The 23,743-nt window shown below is 44.0% G+C and overlaps 1 protein-coding gene across 8 annotated transcripts; it reads left to right on the top strand.

Annotated features, from left to right (window-relative positions):
* The first annotated feature begins 637 nt into the window (after positions 1–637).
* On the top strand, positions 638–23,357 carry DPPA2 (developmental pluripotency associated 2). 8 transcript variants are annotated; one of them, XM_055381789.2, is made up of 10 exons: positions 638–851; positions 1,274–1,390; positions 2,580–2,625; positions 4,426–4,573; positions 7,790–7,950; positions 8,041–8,094; positions 8,828–9,089; positions 12,460–12,655; positions 16,704–16,768; positions 23,140–23,357. In XM_055381789.2, the coding sequence occupies exons 2-9, from the start codon at positions 1,374–1,376 to the stop codon at positions 16,744–16,746; spliced, it is 927 nt and encodes a 308-aa protein (XP_055237764.1). In that variant the 5' UTR covers positions 638–851; positions 1,274–1,373; the 3' UTR covers positions 16,747–16,768; positions 23,140–23,357. The 8 variants fall into 8 exon arrangements, 7 of the variants coding, with proteins under 7 accessions (XP_055237764.1, XP_055237758.1, XP_055237761.1 ...); XM_055381783.2 differs by having other exon boundaries at positions 4,426–4,633; XM_055381786.2 differs by lacking the exon at positions 1,274–1,390 and having other exon boundaries at positions 638–798; positions 4,426–4,633.
* The last annotated feature ends 386 nt before the right edge of the window (positions 23,358–23,743 follow it).

Here is a 23,743-nt window from a genome sequence, read left to right as displayed (position 1 = left end):
TAGATTCTTCCCATATATTTTCACAGATTTTCTTACTCTTTTTTTTTTTTTTTGAGACGGAGTTTCGCTCTTGTTGCCCAGGCTGGAGTGCAATGGCGCAATCTCGGCTCACCGCAACCTCCGCCTCCCGGGTTCAAGCGATTGTTCTGCCTCAGTCTCCCTAGTAGCTGGGATTACAGGCATGTGCCACCATGCCCGGCGAATTTTTGTATTTTTAGTAGAGACGGGGTTTCGCCATGTTAGCCAGACTGGTCTTGAACTCCTGACCTCAGATGATCCGCCCGCCTCGGCCTCCCAAAGTGCTGGGATTACAGACGTGAGCCACCGCGCCCGGCCTAAAATGATTATATTGTAAAAAATACAATGAAGAAAAGAAAACATGGTAATGAAATGGTCTTCCCACTCGAAATCCTGTCCCTACCTAAGGCATTAGGATCAACTCAGGCCATTAGGTCAGCTTTCCTCTAAATTGCCCATTAAAAGCACCAGGGGCCACACCCAACCGGGTAGGCGGAGTGCTTTCCTGGCTGCATTTTAGAGGGCTGCATTCAGGTTCCACCCTGGAAGGGAGGAGCCGGAATTCCGATCATTATCTGCCGCGGACTGCCTGTCTCCAAAGCCCTTTGTTTATGTCCTGATCTAGCTAAGGCTTCTAGACTTCAGGAGCTTAAGAATCATCCGGAGGGCTGGGCGTGGCGGTGCAGGCCTGTAGTCCCACCCACTCCGAAGGCTGCGGAGGGAGGATCAACTTGAGTCTGGGAACTCAGCCAGGAATTCAAGACCAGCCTGGGCAACACAGTGAGGCCCCCTACCCACATCCTCTCCGTCCCCGCAATCCCTTTCCGTCCCAGGTCTCATCTCTACAAAGAATTTAAATATTAGCGGGGCGTGGTGGCGTGCGCCTGTAATCCCAACTACTGGAGTGTGGGGGGAGGGGCGGGAGTGGGACGGCATGGGCTGAAGTGGGAAGATCGCTTGAGTCCAGGAGGTCGAGGCTGCAGTGAGCTATGATCGCGCCACTGCACTCCAGTCTGGGCGTCAGAGCCTGTCTAAAAAAAAAAGAAAAAATTACCCGGAGGGCTTGTGGAAGCACAGATTCCTCAGCCCCTCAGCCTCACCCTCCAGGATCTGATTCAGGATGTCTTGGGTGGTGGGGTGGGGCCTCATAATTTATTTTTCCAATCAGTTCCTCAATAAACTGAAGCTGAGCTTTTTCAGACTACATTTTTTTTCTTTTGTAAATTTATTTATTTATTTATTTATTTATTCGTAGAGATGAGGTCTCACTATATTGCCCAGGCTGGTCTCGAACTTCTGGACTCAAGTGGTCGTCCTTCCTCGGCCTCCCAAAGGCCTCCCAAAGGATTACAGACATGAGCCACCGTGCCAGGTCCAGACAATATTTTGAATGTGTTAAATATACTAGTAACTTAAATGGACCGTGGTCACCCTGGGTCCTGAGATTAATGGACCAAATCATTTTCCCAGGGACAGAGAAAGCCCGTTGTAAAGGTACTTGGTTGTCCAGTGCTGCCATATTATTTGTGAATGAAATTTCCTTTAGTTGGTCTGGCTTCTTAGAGTGATCTATGAGAACACCTGCTTCATATTTTGCCACATTCCGTGTCCAACATTAGGCTCCAGCAATTCCTAAGTGCATCCGTTCCTTCTGCCTTCGTTACTCCACCACTTGCCTTGGTGTTTTGGCTCTTGTTGCTATTCTGAACAGCCAAATCCTTCTCCTCTAACCAGCTCAATATTATTGCAGGCTTAATATTTGTATTTAGAACTAGATCGAAGAGAGATTATGTTATCCAACCCCCACAGTTTAAATCTGGGATCTTGCCGTGAGTAACATACCCACGTGCATAAATCAGGTATAAAATACCTGCCTAAAATGCTCTGAATCTTTTTTCCATTCCCTTCGTAATAAGTAATTTGTTACCAATATCGTCTTATAACTGTTCTAAAACATTCTGTTCATTCCATTGGAACTTGTCAACAAGTGTTTGTCATTTTCAGTTTTCTTTCAAGTTTCACCTATTTTTTTTTCTTCTTTCTTTCCTTCTTTCACTTGTTAAGACAGAGTCTCGCGAAGCTGGAGTGCAGTGGTGCGATCTCAGATCGCGGTAGCCTGCGCCTCCTGGGCTCAAGCAGTCCTCCCACCACCCCCTCCCGAGTAGGTGGGATTACAGGCGCTCGCCACAAGGCCCGCCTAATTTTTGTGTTTTTTCGTAGAAATGGGGGTCTCGCCATGTTTCCCAGGCTGATCTCGAACTCCTGGACTCAAGCGATCAGCCCCCCTGGGCCTCCCAAAGTGCTGGGATTACAGGCATGAGCCATCGCACCCAGCCTAATTTTTAAAAAAACATTATCACTGAATGGACAAGACAGGGTATAAAATTGATAAAATTATCCCATTACCAGAAAATGAGGGAGAGCAAAAAGAGGAGGAAAGGAAAACAAGAGCTCATCTGGGTAACAGGAAGTAGAAGGAGACATTTGCTTATAAAAGGAGAAAGCAGGTTAAGAGAAGTAAACTACCATATCCTTAACATTGCTGTCCTTGCCTTCCCCAGGGTGTTGCTGAAAATGTCAGATGCAAATTTGGATAGCAGCAAGAAGGTAAGTTTCATTCTAATAGAATTACTTTTCTCACAGTCGCTTTTCAGAGTCTTTCTAGGTCTCCCTTATGTTTCTCTTTTACCACAAATCTTCATTCCTGGATGTAAGAAATCTCCATCTTGAAACCTCCTCCTCTTTGCAAATAGATTGTTAGTTTTCTTTCATGTGATTGTGCTTTTATGTGCATTTGGATGAGAGTAAAAAGAAGTAAAATTTTCTTCTCCTAGTCCAAAGGAAAATATTTCTTTGGTAGGAAAGATGAGAAGTGCTATATAGCTGGACAAGATAAAAATGGTAAAAATAAATACATAAAAATGGCATGGAGAATAATAATATTAGAGAAAAGATAATTAAAAATTAAAAATAATTTTTCTTTTAAAAGCAAAGGTAAAAAGAAAGTGAAGGCGGTAATGTGGATAAAGTCATAAAGTAAAGTGACCAACTGGTTACTTTCTTTCGGAGTAGGAAATATCTACTCCCAGTGGCCTTGGTACCAAATGAGTTTCAAGATTACGCTTGGGTAGTCCTGGCTCTATGAGAAACTAGAGAAGGTGTCATAGTGTATTTATAGGCGTCACTGTACCCGTCCTCTGGCTAAAGGACTGAATTGGCCAATATTAGCTATATGATTATGGGGAAGTCACATAGCTGCTTTGAGCCCCTACTTTTCTCTGTAATAGAATGTCAGTGTTATTTTGAAGTAAACTAAGAGTAATGGGAAACTACTGAAGAGGTTAAATAGGAGACAGGAGTGTGGCATCAGCACTAGAAGAGAATATTGGAATAGGACTGGAATGGAGTTTATTCACCCTTGGATTTGAGAAGAAAAGCTAACTTCAGAGCCATACTCAAGCCTGTGTTACTCTATGGCATTGCTCATTTAGTTTCCTCATTTGTAAAGCAGGAAAATTAATAAATTACTACAAATATACTATGAGAATTAAATTTGAGAAATACAGAACACCTAGCATAGTGCCTGTGTACTGTAGAGAACCAGTAAATGTTAGTTTCTTTCTATCTACCTGCTTTCCTACTTTATCTTTTATTCATCAGATCATAAAAACAACATTGAATGCCTACTCTGTGTAGACTGCTGTGTTTCTGTGAAAGCAACAGAGAGTAAAACAGATACACTCTCCTCAGGTCTTGGAGCTGAAATGAGCCCAGTGTGGCTGGAGCTCAGAAAGCTCAGAGGTCATGAGCTGGAGAGGCAGGCAGGGACCAGACTGTTGGAGAATTTGTAAGCTACACAGCTCTGTGAGCTAATTTGAGTTTTGTCATTAACCAGAATAACAATGACAAGCCATTGAATAATTTTCGACAAGCATGGAACAATCGGTGCAGAAATAGCAGTTACAGTGGATTTGGGGATAACAGGAGGTTATTGCTTGTGCTGTGCAATTTGATATGGGAATTGGGAATCTTGGGAATCATGTGATAGAAGATGGAAAGGCAGGAACACACTCCATACAGATTTAGGAGACTTAATGAAAGTATTTTGTGTTTTGGCTGATGAGGAGGAAGGCCCTGAGGGAAATAATTCTCTAAACCCAAGCCCTACCCTTCTATTTTCTCTTTCATTAACACCTACATGTAAATTGGCTTTTGCCCATTTTTTTCCATGTTTCCTTTATTTGATAAAGGGTGTGCTAATCAACATCACATTCTAGGAATCCCAGTAATTCTTTTCTCCATCCACCTACTGTCTTCTCAGTTCCTTATTCATGACTTTTGCCTTGAAAGCAAGCAGTTTAGTTGTACCGCATCAAATGAAAATCAGCAACTGACTTCTCTTTCCAGAATTTCTTGGAGGGGGAAGTAGATGAAGAGGAAAGTGTGATTTTGACACTGGTGCCAGTTAAAGATGACGCAAATATGGAACAAATGGAACCAAGCGTTTCTTCAACTTCTGATGTCAAACTGGAGAAGCCTAAGAAATACAATCCAGGTATAAGGACAGGGATTGCTCAGTTAGTTACTCCTACAACTCTGGGAAGCCCAGGAAAAAGTAAGATTTGTCTTTCCTATCCTCTGACTATACAACACCCAGCTTAAATCTCACCTTGTTAATCTGTGTTAAGAAATTTTGCAAACTCTAATACTTCTCGCTTGCTAAGCCCAATGTACTGCCATACTTTAATTAATTAATTTATTTTTTGGAGATGGAGTCTCACTGTGTCACCCAGGTTGGAGTGCAGTGGCGCAGTCTTGGCTCACTGCAACCTCCGCCTTCTGAGCTCAAGCGATTCTCCTGCCTCAGCCTTCCAAGTCGCTGGGATTACAGGCATGGGCCACCAAGCCTGGCTAATTTTTGTATTTTTAGTAGAGATGGGCTTTCACCATGTTGGCCAGGCTGGTCTCGAACTCCTGACCTCAAGTGATGTGCCCGCCTCAGTCTCCCAAAGTACAGGCATTAGCCACCATGCCTGGCCTGTACTGCCTTACTTTTAAGACACAAAATAAGCATGGGGAGCGCTTTGGACAGAGAGTGCTCTTCTGGACCAGCTCCACATGAGTTCAAATTCCCAACACATAAAGCTCAATCTCCTCTTCTATAAAAACGAGATGAATACATATTTGCCTCCTACGAAGATTAAATAATTTTGAAAAACATCTGGTATTTTGCTTAGCAAGTAATTACGAATAGCAGCTCTTAAAATCATGACCCTTTGTATCTGTGCTCAGTGTCTTAGTGCTTCCTATAAAAGCATCAAATAAGTGGTTTTTTTCTTTTTTTTTTTTTAATTTTTCTGGAGACGGAGTTTTGTTCTCGTTGCAAAGGCTGGAGTGCAATGGTGCAGTCTTGGCTCACTGCAACCTCCGCCTCCTGGGTTCAAGTGATTCTCCTGCCTCAGCCTCCCTAGTACCTGTAATTACAGGCGCCCACCACCACGCCCAGCTAATTTTTGTATTTTTAATAGAGATGGAGTTTTGTCACATTGTCCAGACTGGCCTCAAACTTCTGACCTCAGGTGATCCACCCACCTTGGCCTCCCAAAGTGCTGGGATTACAGGCGTGAGCCACTGCGACCGGCCCAAATAAGTATTTTCAGAAGGATTTTATCTTCTAGGCCAATAATGAGGATTTCAAGATGAAGTAAATAATGATGGGTTAGAGCTAAGCAGAGTGAGGTGAAATGGGGAGCTATAGAGAAAAATGATTCAGGCTGACAGAATGATGTGGACCATTGTTGATTGGGGATAGACAATGTGGTGGTTTCTTTGATTTCTATAGGAAGAGCTGATATTTTGTGGTCCAAAATCTAGACATTTTGGAGGATAAATCCAACATAATGTTCTATTCAGTTGGTTGTTGAGGGCAGTAGAAAATAACAGGCTGCTATATGTAGCATAAAAGAAACGTGGAATTTAGAATCCAAACATAGGTTTGAGGCCGGACATGATGTCTTACACCTATAATCCCAGTACTTTGGGAGGCCAAGGAGGGCTGATCACTTGAGGCCAGGGGTTCAAGACCAACCTGGCCAACATGGAGAAACCCTGTCTCTACAAAAAATACAAACATTATCCAGGCATGGTGGCACACACCTGTAGTCCCGGCTACTGAGGAGGCTGAGGCATGATAATCACTTGAACCTGGAAGGTGGAGGTTGCAGTGAGCCGAGATCGCACCACTGCACTCCAACCTAGGTGACAGAGCAAGACCCTGTCTCAAAACAAAACAAAGCAAGCTGGGTGCGGTGGCTCATGCCTGTAATCCCAGCACTTTGGGAGGCCAAGGAGGGCAGATCACAAGGTCAGGTGTTTGAGACCAGCCTGGCCAACATAGTGAAACACCGTCTCTACTAAAAATACAAAAATTGGCTGGGCATGGTGGCGCGTGCCTGTAGTCCCACCTACTCGGGAGGCTGAGGCAGGAGAGTTGCTTGAACCCAGGAGGCGGAGGTTGCAGTGAGCTGAGATCGCGCCACTGCACTCCAGCCTGGGCACCAAAGCGAAACTCTGTCTCAAAAAAAAACAACAAAAAAACCTACATAGGTTTGAGTCCCAGGTCTGCTATTATAATGGGCAAGTCTTTAAATACCTGAATCTCTTACCTCCTTTTTTTTTTTTTTTTTTTTTGAGACAGAGTCTCACTGTATTGCCCAGGCTGGAGTGCTGTGGCGTGATCTCAGCTTGCTGCCGCCTCTGCCTCCTGGGTTCAAGCAATTCTCCTGCCTCAGCCTCCTGAGTAGCTGGAGCTGGGATTGCAGGTGTGCACCCCCATGCCCAGGTAATTTTTCTTTTTTTTTTTTTTTTTTTGAGACGGAGTTTCACTCTTATTGCCCAGGCTGGAGTGCAATGGCGCGATCTCGGCTCACCGCAACCTCTGCCTCCCGGGTTCAAGCGATTCTCCTGCCTCAGCCTCCCTAGTAGCTGGGATTACAGGCATGTGCCACCACGCCTGGCTAATTTTGAATTTTTTTTTTTTAGTAGAGACGGGGTTTCTCCATATTGGTCAGGCCGGTCTCAAACTCCCAGGTGATCCACCCACCTCGGCCTCCCAAAGTGCTGGGATTACAGGCATGAGCCACCATGCCTGGCCATATGCCCAGGTAATTTTTCTATTTTTAGTAGAGACAGGGTTTTACCATGTTGGCCGGGCTGGTCTCGATCTCCTGACCTCAAGTGATTTGGGCGAATTTGCCTCAGCCTCCCAAAGTTCTGGGATTATAGGTGTGAGCCACCGTGCCCGGCCTTGTTATCTCATTTTTAATATAAGAAATAAAAATTGATATGTGTATATGCAAATTGGGTTGTGAGAAATGTGAAAAGATCTTTGTAAAATTTTTTATTTTGAGACGAGATGGAGTCTTGTTCTGTCGCCCAGGCTGGAGTGCAGTGGCATGATCTCGGCTCACTGCGAACCCCACCTCCCGGGTTCATGCCATTCTTCTGCCTCAGCCTCCGAAGTAGCTGGGACTACAGGCGCCCGCCAGCACGTCTGGCTAAGTTTTTTGTATTTTTTTTAGTAGAGACGGGGTTTCACCGTGTTAGCCAGGGTGGTCTCGATCTCCTGACCTCGTGATCTGCCTGCCTCGGCCTCCCAAAGTGCTGGGATTACAGGCGTGAGCCACTGTGCCAGGCCCTAGATCTTTGTAAAATTTTAAAATAATCTTGCCAACTTTAAATTATTACTACTTTGGTTCCATTCTTGTCTTAGGTCATCTACTTCAAACAAATGAGGAATTTACAGCTCCACAAAAAGCTAGATGCAAAATACCAGCCCTTGCCTTGCCGACCATTTTGCCTCCCATTAATAAGGTGTGTCGGGACACTTTGCGGGACTGGTGTCAACAACTCGGTTTGAGTACTAATGGCAAGGTTAGTACACTTGGGTGAATATCTGCTGCTGGGAATAATTATGGGAGTCTTTGTCAACTTTTAACTTAATCTCTCTCTTCATTTCCTAAGAAAATCGAAGTTTATCTGAGGCTTCATAGGCATGCTTACCCTGAACAACGGCAAGTGAGTAATGAGTGTGTTGATGGTGTGAAGGTGGGTTCTGATCATGATTCGTCCGGTCCCTACCATCGCACCATATCTATGTGTTGTACCTCTAAGGCAGGGTTTCTTCACTGTGGCATTATTGATATTTCGGAACAAATAATTTTTTGTTTGTTTTGGGGCCTGCCCTGTACATTGTAGGATGTTTTGCAGCATCCCCAGCCTCTACCAGCTGGATGTCAGTTGCAACCTTTCCTCCCCCCGCACAGTTTCAACAACCCAAAATTTCTCCCAGTGGAGAATTTACAGTTTATGGGAACTAATATTCCGAAACCCTTCCCACATTGACATACATGTTCAGGTCAGTACAAAGAATAATAAAATTGGCCGGGTGTGGTGGCTCACGCCTGTAATCCCAGCACTTTGGGAGGCCGAGGCGGGTGGATTACCTGAGGTCGGGAGTTCGAGACCAGCCTGACCAACATGGAGAAACCCCGTCTTTACTAAAAATGCAAAATTAGCCGGACATGGTGGCACATGCCTATAATCCCAGCTACTAGGGAGGCTGAGGCAGGAGAATAGCTTGAACCTGGGAGGCGGAGGTTGCAGTGAGCCGAGATCGTGCCATTGCACTCCAGCCTGGGCAACAAGAGCGAAACTCCATCTCAAAAAAAAAAAAGAATAGTAAAATTGACCCAAAAGTCCTTACAGCCCTAGCGGTTTACTGAATACTCATCATGAATTTCATTTGCAGGATATGCCTGAAATGTCACAAGAGACCAGATTACAGCGATGTTCGAGGAAATGCAAGGCAGTGACCAAGAGAGCAAGGCTTCAGAGAAGTTATGAGATGAATGAGAGAGCAGAAGAGACCAATACAGTTGAAGTGATAACTTCAGCACCGGGAGCCATGTTGGCATCATGGGCAAGAATTGCTGCAAGAGCTGTTCAGCCTAAGGCTTTGAATTCATGTTCCATTCCTGTTTCTGTTGAGGCCTTTTTGATGCAAGCCTCTGGTAAGATCAACCTTAAAGTGTGAGTCCCACTCCAGAGGACAAGGTTAACTTTTATTAGTCCAAGACTGAAATGTGGTCAAAGGGAAGGCATTTGCTAAAATATCTGAAGATTAGAAATTGGATTCACATGGGACATCTCTCTTCTATCTGTCATATTGATGGATAGTCATGTTGTGTCTGGATGGGTCTCTAAATCAGGTGACTGAGTAGTGGCCCTTTTCCATCACTAAGCATAACCTGATAATCTTGGACCACAGTCTGAGGTCTTCCCCTTTTCTTTCTCTCTTCCTTAAGGCATTTATGACATAGTGAATAAGAGGAATGTGTTGGTTCGAATTCTTGCTTTACCATTTCCCGGATATGTGACACTGGCAAGTTACTTACTTTAAGCCTTAGTATCCTGTTCTTTTTTTTTTTTTTTTTTTTTTTTTTTTGAGATGGAGTTTCGCTCTTGTTGCCCAGGCTGGAGTGCAATGGCGCGATCTTGGCTCACTGCAACCTCTGCCTCCCAGGTTCAAGCAATTCTCCTGCCTCAGCCTCCCGAGTAGCTGGAATTACAGGCACTCACCACCACGCCCAGCTAATTTTTTGTATTTTTAGTAGAGACAGGGTTTCATTATGTTGGCCAGGCTGGTCTCGAACCCCTGACCTCAGACTATCCACCCACCTCGGCCTCCCAAAGTGTTGGGATTACAGGTGTGAGCCACTGCTCCCGGCCAAGTATCCTGTTATATAAAATGAAGATTTACATGTTTCATAGAATAGTAGTGGCTGAGCTTGGTGGCTCACGCCTGTATGCCTAGCACTTTGGGAGGCCGAGGTGGGAGGATTGCTAGAGCTCCTGAGTTAGAGACCAGCCTGGGTAACATGGTGAAATACCTTGTCTACAAAAAATATGAAAAAAAGCCGGGCATGGTGGTGTGTGCCTGTTGTCCCAGCTACTCAGGAGGCTGGGGTGGGAGAGTGGCTTGAGCCCAGAAGGTAGAGGTTGCAGTGAGCTGAGATTGTGCCATGGCACTCTGGCCTGACAGACAGACTGTCTTTAAAAAAAAATCTTGGCCGGGCACAGTGGCTCACGCTTTTAATCCCAGCACTTTGAGAGGCCAAGGCACGTGAATCACCTGAGGTCACAGGTTCAAGCAATTCTCTTGCCTCAGCCTCCCGAGTAGCTGGGATTACAGTCATGCGCCACCATGCCTGGCTAATTTTGTATTTTTTTTTTTTTTAGTAGAGGCAAGATTTCTCCATGTTGGTCAGGCTGGTCTCGAACTCCCAACCTCAGGTGATCCACCTGCCTTGGCCTCCTAAAGTGCTGGGATTACAGGTGTGAGCTACCGCGCCTGGGGCCCTCTAAGAAATCTTGAGGATAACTTAACTCCACTTTTCTCCAACTCCTGCTCTTCTTTTCTTGCTATTGCTTTTATTTCCAGGGTCTGCTATCTCAAGTCACCTTCCTTTTTGGCTTGAATCCTTTTTTTACTCCCCCATTTTCCCATTTCCAGAAGTATTCTAGATCCTATTTTATTCCAGCTAACTAGTATGGTAGGACACATTATTCATCATACAAGGAAACCAGCCAGAAGGAAGACCTGAAGTTGAAATTGGCATATCCTCTGCTCTTCAAGCTACATTCCTTTATGTGGGGACCGTGGGCACCTTTTAATAATTTGTGCAAAGGCATTGTCCAGCCATAAAGCTGTGTGCCTGGGGGCACTGCCTTCCCAAAGAGGACACCTCTTTCTAATTTTTAATAATATGCTGTATGAGTTACTGTTATCCCACAGTGACTTATCATTTTATATTTCTCTTCATTCTGCAATTGTTAAGCATCTGCTGTGGTCCAGAGGTATGTCTAGCTGCCGGGAATTATACTGTGCTAAACACACACATCTTCTCTTGTTTCACAGTCTAATCGGGGAGCTATCACACTACATGTACTGCTTATTTACAGATATGTAAATTCACTGTGACTGCTCCTTTCCCTCAATTTCAGACGTTCCATAAGTGTACCACTTATTTTCTTGCAAATATCCCGTCTCCTTAATTAAATTGTTTCTTACACGTTTAAACAGACGCTTGTCTGTTTCCTATAGCTGAGGCAGTACAATGTAGTGGTTAGGTAAATGGGCTGTAGGTCTTTCAGAATACTGACTTTCTCTCAATTTCAGACGTTCCATAAGTGTACTGCTTGTTTTCTTGCAAATATCACATCTCACTACTTAAATTGTTCCTTACGCCTTTTTTTTTTCTTTTTCTTTTTTTTTTTGAGACGTAGTTTCACTCTTGTTGCCCAGGCTGGAGTGCAATGGAGTGATCTCAGCTCACTGCAACCTCTGCCTCCCAGGTTCAGGCGATTCTCCTGCCTCAGCCTCCTGAGTAGCTGGGATTACAGGCGCGTGCCACCACACCCAGCTAATTTTGTATTTTTAGTAGAGATGGGGTTTCGCCATGTTGGTCAGGCTGGTCTCGAACTCCTGACCTCAGGAGATCCACCCACCTAGGCCTCCCAAAGTGCTGGGATTACAGGCGTAAGCCACCACGCCCAGCCTGTTCCTTACACTTTTAAACAGACGCTTGTCTGTTTCTTATAGCTGAGGCAGTACAATGTAGTGGTTAGGTAAATGGACTGTAAGTCAGTCAGAATACCTGGATCCATGACTTGGCTCTGAGTAACTTATGATATTTAACACCATAAGCTTCGTTTATCTCACCTGTGAATAAGAAATAATAAGAAAAACAAATAGAAAGTAAATATTAATAGTGTACTGAAGAGTAAATGTATTAATACACATAAATCACCTAGCAAAATATTGGACACAAAACAAGCATTTCAAAATGGCAACCATTATTTTTTATTTTATTTTATTTTATTATTAGTAGTAGTATTATTTTTTGAGACGGAGTTTTGCTCTTGTCACCCAGGCTGGAGTGCAGTGGCATGATCTCAGCTCACCACAACCTCTGCCTTCCGGGTTCAAGCGATTCTCTTGCCTCAGCCTCCCGAGTAGCTGGGATTACAGGCATGCGCCACAATGCCCAGCTAATTTTGCATTTTTAGTAGAGATGAGGTTTCTCCACATTGGTCAGGCTGGTCTCAAACTCCCCATCTTAGATGATCCTCCTGCCTCAACCTCCCAAAGTGCTGGGATTACAGGCGTGAGCCACTGCGCCTAGCCGGCAACAATTACTATTCTTTGTGTTATGTAATTTGTGAAATTAGATCATAGTGTCATGTGGTCTACGTTTTCATGCATCTCATTCAATTGATTTGTGAGCAGAATACAAGAGCAAATTCAAGAGTGACTTGCTGAGAGGTTGTGTTGGGGTGCTATCTTGATTTTTGCTGTTTATATCTGTTTTTCCTTTCCAGGCGTCAGGTGGTGTGTGGTCCATGGCAGACTTCTCTCAGCAGACACAAAGGGTTGGGTACGCCTGCAGTTTCACGCAGGTCAGGCCTGGGTGCCTACCACTCACAGGAGGATGATTTCTCTCTTCTTGTTACCTGCCTGCATTTTCCCATCCCCAGGCATAGAAGATAATATGTTATGCCCTGACTGTGCTAAGAGGTAACCCTTATGTATCTTGTTAAGCATGGCACACAGAAAAGTAGGTGTATAGATGGATTTCTAAATAATTTAACAGTAGAAAGCAGAGGGTGAACATGCTGTCTTCTTAATTTGCTACATAGATCAGGTAAAAATAGGATGCAAGAAGAACTCACTAGTGAATTACAACTCAATAAATGTGGCTAGTTCTTTTTTTTTTGAGATGGAGTTTTGCTCTTCTCGTCCAGGCTGCAGTGCAGTGGCATGATCTCGGCTCACTGCAACCTCTGCCTCCTGGGTTCAAGCGATTCTCCTGCCTCAGCCTCCCGAGTCTCAGCTGAGATTACAGGCATGCACCACCACACCCAGCTAATTTTTGTATTTTTGGTAGAGAAAGGGTTTCACCGTGTTGGTCAGGCTGGTTTCAAACTCCTGACCTCATGATCCGCCCGCCTCGGCCTCCCAAAGTGCTGGGATAACAGGTGTGAGCCACCGTGCCCGGCTAATTTCTGTATTTTTAGTAGAGACAGGGTTTCAGTATGTTGGCCAGGCTGGTCTCAAGCTCCTGACCTCAGGACATCCACCCAACTCGGCCTCCCAAAGTACTGGTATTACGGGCATGAGCCACTGCGCTGTGCCTAAATGTGGCTAGTTCTTAGCCTTAACAAAGCATCTGACAAGTCAGGACCTGATTTCTGCCTCAATTTTAGAGACTTGTTCTAAAGGAAAAAAACACATATTTGAGTTTTTACTACATGTCAGATACTCACCTTGGAATGCAAAAACAAAATCCATCTAGCCTACTCAACTAAAAATGAGTAAGAAGGCCAGGCGCGGTGGCTCATGCCTGTAATCCCAGTAGTTTGGGAGGCCGAGACGGGCGGATCACCAGAGGTCGGGAGTTCGAGACCAGCCTGACCAATATGGAGAAACCCCGTCTCTACTAAAAATACAAAATTAGCTGGGCGTGGTGGCACATGCCTGTAATCCCAGCTACTCGGGAGACTGAGGCAGAAGAATCGCTGAACCCGGGAGGCAGAGGTTGCGGTGAGCCGAGATTGTGCCATTGCGCTCCAGCCTGGGCAACAAGAGTGAAACTCCGTCTCAAAAAAAAAAAAAAAAAAAAAAGAGTAAGAAAAGCTATGAAAATATATGGGAAGAATCTATATTGGAATAGCTTAGGGAAACTTAAGAGAAGATTACACGTTCTGAGGAAGAGCTTACCAGTTGTGGAAGTCGTCAGTACAAACACAGGGAAATAAAGAATATGATGGCCAGTTGCAGTGGCTCATGCCTGTATTCCCAGCACTTGGGGAGGCCAAGGTGGGCAGATCATCTGAGGTTAGGACTTCAAGACCAGCCTGGCCAACATGGTGAAACCCTGTCTCTACTAAAAATAAATAAAGAATATAATATATTTAGAAACTGCCAGTTAGTCAATGTGATTGAAGCTTATATTGACAAATGAGTTTGGGGAGTGGAGGAGCAGACCATGAAAGATTTTATGTCTACATTATCCTGTAAGTCATTATCTCCCAGTAACTTTTGGGACATGGACTTGTTTGAGAATATAATGATAACTATGTGCTCTCCAGGAAAATATACATGCACATAAACACTGCTTTAGACTATAGGATTCCCGATGTCCATCCATGAGTAAAAATTTCAGCTTTTGGGGATAAAATTGGGTGGAAGTGACATGAGAGAGGTGTGGAGATAAATTAAGGGCTTTTTTTTTTTTTTTGTAAGTGGGCTAAATCGGCTCACACCTGTAATCCCAGCACTTTGGGAGGCCGAGGCGGGCGGATCACGAGTTCAGGAGTTTGAGACCAGCCTGACCAATATGACGAAACCCCGTCTCTACTAAAAACACAAAAATTAGCTGGGCTTAGTGGCATGTGCCTGTAATCCCAGCTACTTGGGAGGCTGAGGCAGGAGAATCGTTTGAATACGGGAGGCGGAGGTTGCAGTGAGGCAAGATCGCACCACTGCTCTCCAGCTTGGGCAACAGGAGCGAAACTCCATCTCAAAAACAAAAGAAAAAGAAAAGAAAGTGGGCTAAATCTTAGATGGGAGTATAAATAAGAGATTAGTAATTCAGGAAAGAGATAATTCATTACACTGACAAAGCATTTAAGGAGGAATGAGACAAATGTAAGATGTAGGAGTAAAGAGAGCAAGATGCTGTCTTAGAAGTGGAGGAAACATAGAAGTCCAATTCAGTGGAGAAGAATCTATGGTGTTTGGGACAAGTTCTAGAGTTCTGAGAGAAGTATGAGTTAGAGCTAAACATCTTTGGGAGTCATCAGCACATACATTGTGGATAAGAGTATGTAGGAAGGAACTGAGGGAGGAACCCTAAAGATAATCAGCGTATCAGTGGAAGGTGGACAGTGAAGACAGAACACAGTTAGAGGTTAGCAGATGAGTGAGTAAAGGGAGCAATGGACAGAGTCTTAGAAGGAAGAAATGGTTGGCAGCGAGACGGCCATGTAAGGTAATGATGAATGTGGTGCTCTTGGGACTGGCTGTTTAGGACACTGCTGATGGCCTTTTTGAAAGTAGATTGAGAGGATCAGTAGAAGCCAAAATATGATTTCAGTAACTTACAGTAGAACATGTGCAGAACTAGAAGCAGGACATGTTGATCACCTTCATTAGCTGAGCCTGGCAGGAAGAGAGAGCAGTTAGTTGAGGCAGTAACCTTAAGGGAGGTTCCTTTCTTTTCGTCTCTCTCTGTCTCTTTCTTTCTCTTTTTTCCCTCCCTCATTGACTCTCGTCATTCTTCCCTTCTTCCCATTTTTCTTCTTTTTTTCTCTCTTTTCCTTTAAAAATTTTTTTTTTTTATTATTTGAAATGGAGTCTGGCTCTGTCACCCAGGCTGGAGTATAGTGGCATGATCTCTGCTCACTGCAACCTCTGCCTCCCAGGTTCAAGCGATTCTCCTGCCTCAGCCTCCGGAGTAGCTGGGATTACAGGCATGCACCACCACACCCAGCTAATTTTTGTATTTTTAGTGGAGATGGGGTTTCACCATGTTGGCCAGGCTGGTCTGGAACGCCTGACCTCAAGTGATCCACTCGCCTCGGCCTCCCAAAGTGCTAGGATTACAGGAGTGAGCCACCGCACCCGGCCTTAAATTTTTTTAAATGAAAAAACCATAAGCATTTATGAATGGGGAGGAGCTGCATGAAGAGAGGGGAATGGAGAGTATAAAGACGAAGGAAGCCGGGCATGGTGGCTCACAACTGCAATCCTAGCACTTTGGGAGGCCAAGGTGGGCAGATGACTTGAGCTTAGGAGTTTGAGACTGGCCTGAGAAACATAGTGAAACCCTGTCTCTATAAAAAAAAATTAGCCAGGTGTGGTGGCATGCACCTGTGGTCCCAACTACTGGGGAGGCTGAGGTGGGAGGATCACCTCAGCCCTGGAAGTCAAGGCTGCAGTGAACTGTGATAGTGCCACTGCACTCCAGCCTGGGCAGCAGAGTGAGAACCTGTCTTAAAAAAAAAAAAAAAAAGGATGTGAGATCCATTGCAGTATGTGGAATGTAAGCCCTGAGAGTAAGTGAACAACCCTTTTCCTTTATTTAGTACATAAAGTCTTTTTGTGCACCATTCCTAGGTTTTAGGGCAAATGACTCAGGAACTCCAGAAGTGCATTCTTTTTTTTTTTTTTTTTTTGAGACTGAGTCTCGCTCTGTCACCCAGGCTGAAGTTCAGTGGCTTGGTCTCGGCTCACTGCAACCTCTGCCTCCCATACTCAAACAATTATCCGGTCTCAGCCTCCTGAGTAGCTGGGACTACAGGCCTGTGCCACCATGACCGGCTAATTTTTGTAATTTTAGCAGACATAGGGTTTCACCATATTGGTCAGGCTGGTCTCAAACTCCTGACCTCAGGTGATCTGCCCTCCTCAGCCTCCCACAGTGCTAGGATTACAGGTGTGAGCCACCACACCCGGCCCAGAAGCACATGCTTTATTTTATTGGTAATTTTAAAGGGATTGGTAAGGGATGGTTTGTCTTGCTGTAGCAATATTTCACAGTTCTTTTCTACTTGCCTTACAGGAATAAGAAGATGATGAAAAGATTAATGACAGTAGAGAAGTAGCAGCAACCTGTTTGAATACAATGTAAGAGATCAGAATATGCCACCTCAAAATAAGTATTATTTTGATTTGAAGGCAATTGAAAAGAGTCACATACAAGAGAAACTCTCTGCCTTCCCACTATTCACTAAAAAACAGGACATAAATGTATCAAAGTCTCTTGTCTGCTGTCTACCAGGAAGTACAAATGGTGGCGCGCCTGTAGATAACTTGCATCCCAATCATTGCTGTGCTGTGTCCTGACCATCTTTGGTATCTCCTGATGCCTTGAGTACTGACTTACTAAATAGTTAGCTCTACAGAATACAATTTGGTTTTGTTTTAATTAATGGACTCTTTTTTGAAAATGAAAACTTGAGTGAAAAGTATAGGGTTCCCATGTGTTCCCATGTACACGGTGCTTCACACCCCCCCTCCATTTTCCTCTGTTAGTAACTTGCATTAGTGTGCTACATTTTTTACAATTGATGAGGCAAGGCTGGGCATGGTGGTAGTCACCTGTAGTCCCAGCTACCGGGGAGGCTAAGTCAGGAGGATCACTTGCACCCAGGAGGAGTTCAAGGTTGTAGTTCTCTGTGATCACACCTGTGAATTGCCACTGCACTCCAGCCTGGGCAACATAGTCTCCAAAAAAAAAAAAAAACTAATGAGTCAATATTGATACATTATTCTTTTTTCTTTTTCTTTTTCTTTTTTTTTTTTTTTGAGATGGGGTCTCATTCTTGTCGCCCAGGCTGGAGTACAATGATGAGATCTCAGCTCACTGCAACCCCTGCCTCCCAGGTTCAAACAATTCTCCTGCCTCTGCCTCCCAAGTAGCTGGGATTACAGGTGCACACCACCACGCCCAGCTAAATTTTTATTTTATTTTTTTTGAGACAGAGTCTCACTCTGTTGCCCAGGCTGGAGTGCAGTGGCGTGATCTCAGCTCACTGCAACCTCCGCCTCCCACCTCCCGGGTTCAAGCAATTCTCCTGCTTCAGCCTCCCGAGTGGCTGGGATTACAGGCATGTGCCATCACACCTGGCTAATTTTTTTGTATTAGTAGAAACGGGGTTTTACCATATTGGCCAGGCTTAGGAGTCTCGAACTCCTAATCTTGGGATCCACCCACTTCGGTTTCCCAAAGTGCTGGGATTACAGGCGGGAGCCACCGCACCCAGCCCCCAGCCAATTTATTTATTTATTTATTTTTTTGTATGTTTAGTAGAGTCGGGGTTTCACCATTTTGGCCAGGCTGATCTGGAACTCCTGACCTCAGGTGATCCACCTGCCTCAGCCTCCCAGTGCTAGGATTACAGGCATGAGCCACTGTGCCCGGCCTCTTTTTCTTTCTTAAAAATGTGTTTATTTTTGAGACAGGGTCTGGCTCTGTCACCCAGGCTGGAGTGCAGTGGCACGATCTCAGCTCACTGCAACCTCTGCCTTCCGTGTTCAAGCCATCCTCTCACCTCAGCCTCCCAAGTAGCTGGGACTACAGACACACACCATAATGCCCAGCTAATTTTTTTAAATTTTTGGTAGAGGACGGGTTTCACCGTGTTGCTCAGGTGAACAGCCTGGTTCAAGACCATTGACCTCCTGCGCTCAAGCAATCCACTCGCTTAGTCTTACAAAGTGCAGGGATTACAGGCGTGAGCCACTGTGCCTGGCTATTTTATTATTATTATTATTATTATTTTTAGACAGAGTCATACTTTATCACCAGGCTGCAGTGCAGTGACGCCGATCTCAGCTCACTGGAACCTCCGCCTCCCAGGTTCAAGCGATTCTCCTGCCTCAGCCTTCCGAGTAGCTGGGATTACAAGCACCCGCCACTATGCCCAGCTAATTTTTTGTATTTTTTTAGTAGAGATGGGGTTTCACCATGTTGGCCAGGCTGGTCTTGAGCTCCTGACCTCGTGATTCGCCCGCCTTGGGCTCCCAAAGGGCTGGGATTACAGGCATGAGCCACCGTGCCCGGCTATTTTATTTTATTTTTATAGAGATGGGGTCTCACCATGTTTCCTAGGCTAGTCAAACTTCTGGGCTTCAGCAGTCCTCCCACCTCAGGCTCCCCGAGTTCAGGGATTACAGGTGTGAGCCTCTACACCCAGCAGATACCTTATTATTAACTAAACTCTATAGTTCATATTAGGTTTTATTATTCGTGTTGTACATTCTATGGTTTTGACAAATGTAAAATGACATTTATCCAACATAGTGTCATACATAATAGTTTCACTACCTTAGAAATCCCTTGTGTTGCACCAATTCATCCCTCCCCGCAAGCCCATACACTGGAAACCATAGATCTTTTTGCTCAGTCACCCCAGGCTGGAGTGCAATGGTGCAGTCATAGCTCATTGCAGCCTTGAACTCCTAGGCTCAAGGGATTCTCCTGGCCTAGCCTTCTGAGACACTGGGACTACAGGTGTGTGCCACTGTGCCCAGCTAGTTTTGTTTTTTAATTTTTAGTAGAGACGGGTCTCACTGTGTTGGCGAGACTGGTCTCAAACTTCTGGCCTCAAGCTGTCCTTCTGCCTTAGCCTCCCAAAGTGCTGGGATTACAGGCATAAGCCAGTGTGCCTGGCCCATCATAGCTTTGCCATTTCCAGAATGTTGTGTATACTTGGAATTATACAGTGTGTAGCCTTTTCATATTGGCTTTCAGATAGTAATATGTAGTGAAGATTCCTCCATGTGTTGTCATGGCCTGATAGCTCATTTCTGCCAAACTGTCTTTAAAAGTGGCTGTAGCATTTTGCATTCCTACCAGCAATGAATGAGAGTTCTTGTTGCACCATATCTTTCTTAGTATTTCGTATTGTTTGGATTTTAGCCATTCTAATAGGTGTGCCACAGTATTTCAGTGCTTTTTTTTTTTGAGACAGACTCTCTGAGAGAGTGCAGTCACCCAGGCTGGAGTGCAGTGGCGTGATCTCAGTTCACTGCAACCTTTGCCTCCTGGGTTCAAGTGATTATACTGCCTCTGCCTCCCGAGTAGCTGGGACCACAGGCACACGCTACCATGCCTGGCTAATTTTTGTATTTTTAGTAGAGATGGGGTCTCGCCATGTTGGCCAGACTGATCTAAAACTCCTGACCTCAGGTGATCTGCCCGCCTTGGCCTCTGAAAGTGCTGGGATTACAGGCATGAGCCACTGTGCCCAGCCAGTATCACATTTTTTTAAATTTGGAATTCCTTAATGATATGAAGTAGAGCATCTTTTTATATGTTTATTTCTCATCTGTGTATCTTCTTTGGTGTGGTGTCTTTTCAGGTCTTCTGCACAATTTTTATTTTTTAACTTACTATTTATTTTTTATTGAGAGAAGGTCTTGCTCTTTCACCCAGGCTGGAGTGCAGTGGTGTGATCATGGCTCACTGCAGCCTCGACCTTCTGGGCTCAAGTGAGATTCTCCCACCTCAGTATCCTACTGGGACTACAGGTGCACATTACCATGCCTGGCTAATTTTTCTATTTTTTTTTGGTAGAGATGGGGTTTTGCCATGTTGTCCAGGCCGGTCTCGAACTCCTGGCTCAAGTGATTCATTAGCCTCAGCCTCTCAAAGTGCTAGGATTTTGCCTGGCCTTTTTGCACATTTTTTAATTGGGTTGTTTTATTATTGAGTTTTAAGAGGCCTTTGTATATTTTGAATAACAGTCCTCTATCAGATATAACTTTTGCAGATAATTTTCTCATTTCTTTCCTTCCTTTTTTTTTTTAATTTTTTTTTTGAGACAGAGTTTTTGCTCTTGTTTTCCCGGCTGGAGCACAATGGCGCGATCTTGGCTCTCTGCAACCTCCACCTCCTGGGTTCAAACAATTCTCCTGTCTCAGCCTCCCAAGCAGCTGGGATTACAGGCATGTGCCAAGACACCCAGCTAATTTTTGTATTTTTAGTAGAGACAGTGTTTCTCCATGTTGGTCAGGCTGGTCTCAAACTCCTGACCTCAGGTGATCCATCTGCCTCAGCCTCCCAAAGTTTTGGGATTACAGGCGTGAGCCACCACGCCCAGCTTTGTTTCCTTCTTTTTAAATATCACTTTACTCTCTTCTTGTTTGTAAGGCTTACGAAGAGAAGTCCAATGTAATTCTTACCTTTGTTCCTTTACAGTTAAGGTGTTTTTTTCTCTTACTTTAAGATTTTCTATTTGTCTTTGTTTTTCTGCAGTTTGAGTATGGTATGCCTAGGTGTTGAATTTTTGGTGTTTATCCTACTTCCTATCTCTGAGCTTCCTGGATCTTTGGTTTTGTATGTCATTAATTTTGGGATATTTTCAGTCATTGCTTCACAACTTTCTATTCCTTTCTCTCTTCTGGTATTTTCATTACATGTTGAAACCTTTTTGTAATTGCCTCGCAATTCTTGGATATTCAGTTCTTTTTAAAAAGATTTTTCATTTTGCTTTTCAGTTTTGGAGGTTTCTATTGACATTTGTTTAAGCCCTCTGATTCTTTTGTTGGCAGTCCAGCTATAGATGAGTCCATGAAGGCAGTTTTCATTTCTGTTAGTATTTTCTTCTAATTTCTATCATTTTATTTTGATTCTTGGAATTTCCATCTTCCCACTTGCATTACTCATCTGTTTTGTATCTTGTCCACTTTTTCTGTTAGAGCCCTTAGCATATTAATCAACACTGTTTTAAATTCCTGGTCTGGTAATTTCAACATCTCTGCCATATCTTAGTCTTGATCTGATGCTTCCTTTGTCTACAAATCATGCTTTTTGTCTCTTTCTGTATATATATGCTATTTGTCTGTATATATATCTATATATAAATATAGATATTATATCTGTGTATATAGATATATACATATAAGTGTATATTTATAAATCAGACTTGTATTGTATAAAAGAAAACCAGGGGCCTGGCATGATGGCTTGCGTCTGTAATCCCGGCACTTTGAGAGGCCAAGGTGGGTGGATCATTTGAGGTCAGGAGTTTGAGACCAGCCTGGCCAACATGGTGAAACCCCACCTCTACTAAAAATACAAAAATTAGCCGGGCATGGTGGCAGTCACCTGTATTTTTAGTAGAGACGATTGTACTTTTAGTAGAGATGAGGTTTCTCCATGTTGGCCAGGCTGGTCTCGAACTCCTGACCTCAGGCGATCTGCCTGCCTCAGCCTCCCAAAGTGCTGGGATTACAGGTGTGAGCCACCACACCTGGCCAATAATTTGTTCTTATTCCAAAAAGAAAATTATACAAATACCAAATGGAAACAATCTTAATTTTGTTACTTAAAATATTAATGTGAACAATTATTTAATTATTATAGCAGATCAAATAATGGAGTTCTCAATTTGAATTGAATTTGGCAATAGCTTTCAAAACCTGACATTTGTATCAAAACTAATAAACAGTTTTTTTGTTTTTTTGTTTGTTTTGAGATGGAGTTTCGCTCTTGTTGTCCAGGCTGGAGTACAATGGTGCAATCTTGGCTCACAGCAACCTCCACCTCCTGGCTTCAAGTGATTCTCTGGCCTCAGCCTCTTAAGTAGCTGGGATTACAGGCACCCGCCACCATGCCCGACTAATTTTGTATTTTTAGTAGAGACAGGGTTTCACCGTATTGGCTAGGCTGCTCTTGAACTCCTGACCTCGTGATCCACCCACCTCTGCTTCCCAAAGTGCTGAGATTACAGGCATGAGCTGCCGCGCCCAGCTAATAAACAGTTTTTCTACAGAACCTTCTCAATGAAGGCTAATTTAGTAATTTATCCTCTTAGTTCTCAGCTGTGTGCAGAAAGGGAAGAAGGGCAGTTAAGGAAGATGTTATGGTCCAAGTAAGCACTTCAGCTCACCCTTTACACTTAACTGCTTACATTTAGAACTCTGCGAGCTTGAGAATATGTGTGCTTGTGACTTGCAGTATATTCTGTGGAATTAAAACAAGGCTCTCCTGAACTCAGCCTATTGATGGCTAATGGCACAGTTGTCCAGTAGGCAGACTGTTTTAGAATGAGCCCAAACTTACACGGAGAATAGAATAGAAAAATTTCCACATTATACATCACATGGAAGCCATCCCAGTTGAGTGGTTAGTCAGGCTCTCAAAATGCTGTAGCATCTGCCTTCTGAAAGTATCATTAATCAATGGTCTTCTAGTATAAACATGTCTTGCCTAAAGACTGGCCTGAAGACCAACACAGGATTGGAAAACATGGTGTCATTAGTCTTTGAAATAACTAAGAAGGGGTCCAATTCAGTAACCCAAAGGAAACCAATTCTGACTATGCACTATTGTCTAGTATTTCCATTTGCCATTCTTTCTCTATTAAAAGTTACGTTTGTTCCGTTTCTTTTCCTATTGTAGTGCACAAAACACCCTAACTCTCTTGACCCCAAACTCTGCATATAGCTCAAAGCGGCTCTTAAATATACCATTTCAAATTTGCTTCTAGGTACTAAAGGAGGGATGTACTTTCAGACCTTGTAACCTATTACGAAGGAGTGGAAGAGGAGACAATTTGAATGAATCCTCATGATCTACAAAACAAAATCATAGTGACTAGGACTCCACAGTGAAGATGGTTGACTAGTGACACAGCCCCATCTAAAGAATCCCTTTCTGTATGTCTGAAAACCCATTAAAATAAAAGTCACTGCAATTGGCCTTGTATTCATTCAGTGTGTGTTAAAGATCCATCAGGGAATCTCTGATGTTACAAACTGACTGTAGTTGGGGACACAGACAAATGGGAAGCACTGCAGACAGGACAGATAAGGGAGAGGTGCCTGACTCGAGCAAGGAAGGGACAAGAGTAAATGGGTCTGTCTAGGCATAACCCTAGAGACCAGGGTGAGAAGAAAAATGGTCTACATCTGTTAATGGTTTCTATGTGCCAGGGGCTGGGTTAGAAGTTGGTGAAAAAAAAATAGACATGGCCCCCACCCTTATATAATGTAAAGGATGGTAAAGAAGACTGATACTGTACGATGTACCTACAGAGATCCAACATTTACAAAGAGACAAGGAGCCAACAAGAGGCAGTACTAGAGGGGTGC

Source organism: Gorilla gorilla, chromosome 2 (assembly GCF_029281585.2).
Source record: "Gorilla gorilla gorilla isolate KB3781 chromosome 2, NHGRI_mGorGor1-v2.1_pri, whole genome shotgun sequence".
Taxonomy (NCBI): domain Eukaryota; kingdom Metazoa; phylum Chordata; class Mammalia; order Primates; family Hominidae; genus Gorilla; species Gorilla gorilla.
The sequence above is the reverse complement of the archived record's forward strand: the minus strand, read 5'-3'. Positions and strand labels throughout refer to the sequence as shown.

Coding starts and splice junctions, on each gene's coding strand:
- DPPA2 (XM_055381783.2), top strand. Junction 2,626..4,425: donor ATTTGGATAGCAGCAAGAAG/GTAAGTTTCATT, acceptor TTCTCTTTCCAG/AATTTCTTGGAGGGGGAAGT. Junction 4,634..7,789: donor TCTGGGAAGCCCAGGAAAAA/GTAAGATTTGTC, acceptor TTCTTGTCTTAG/GTCATCTACTTCAAACAAAT.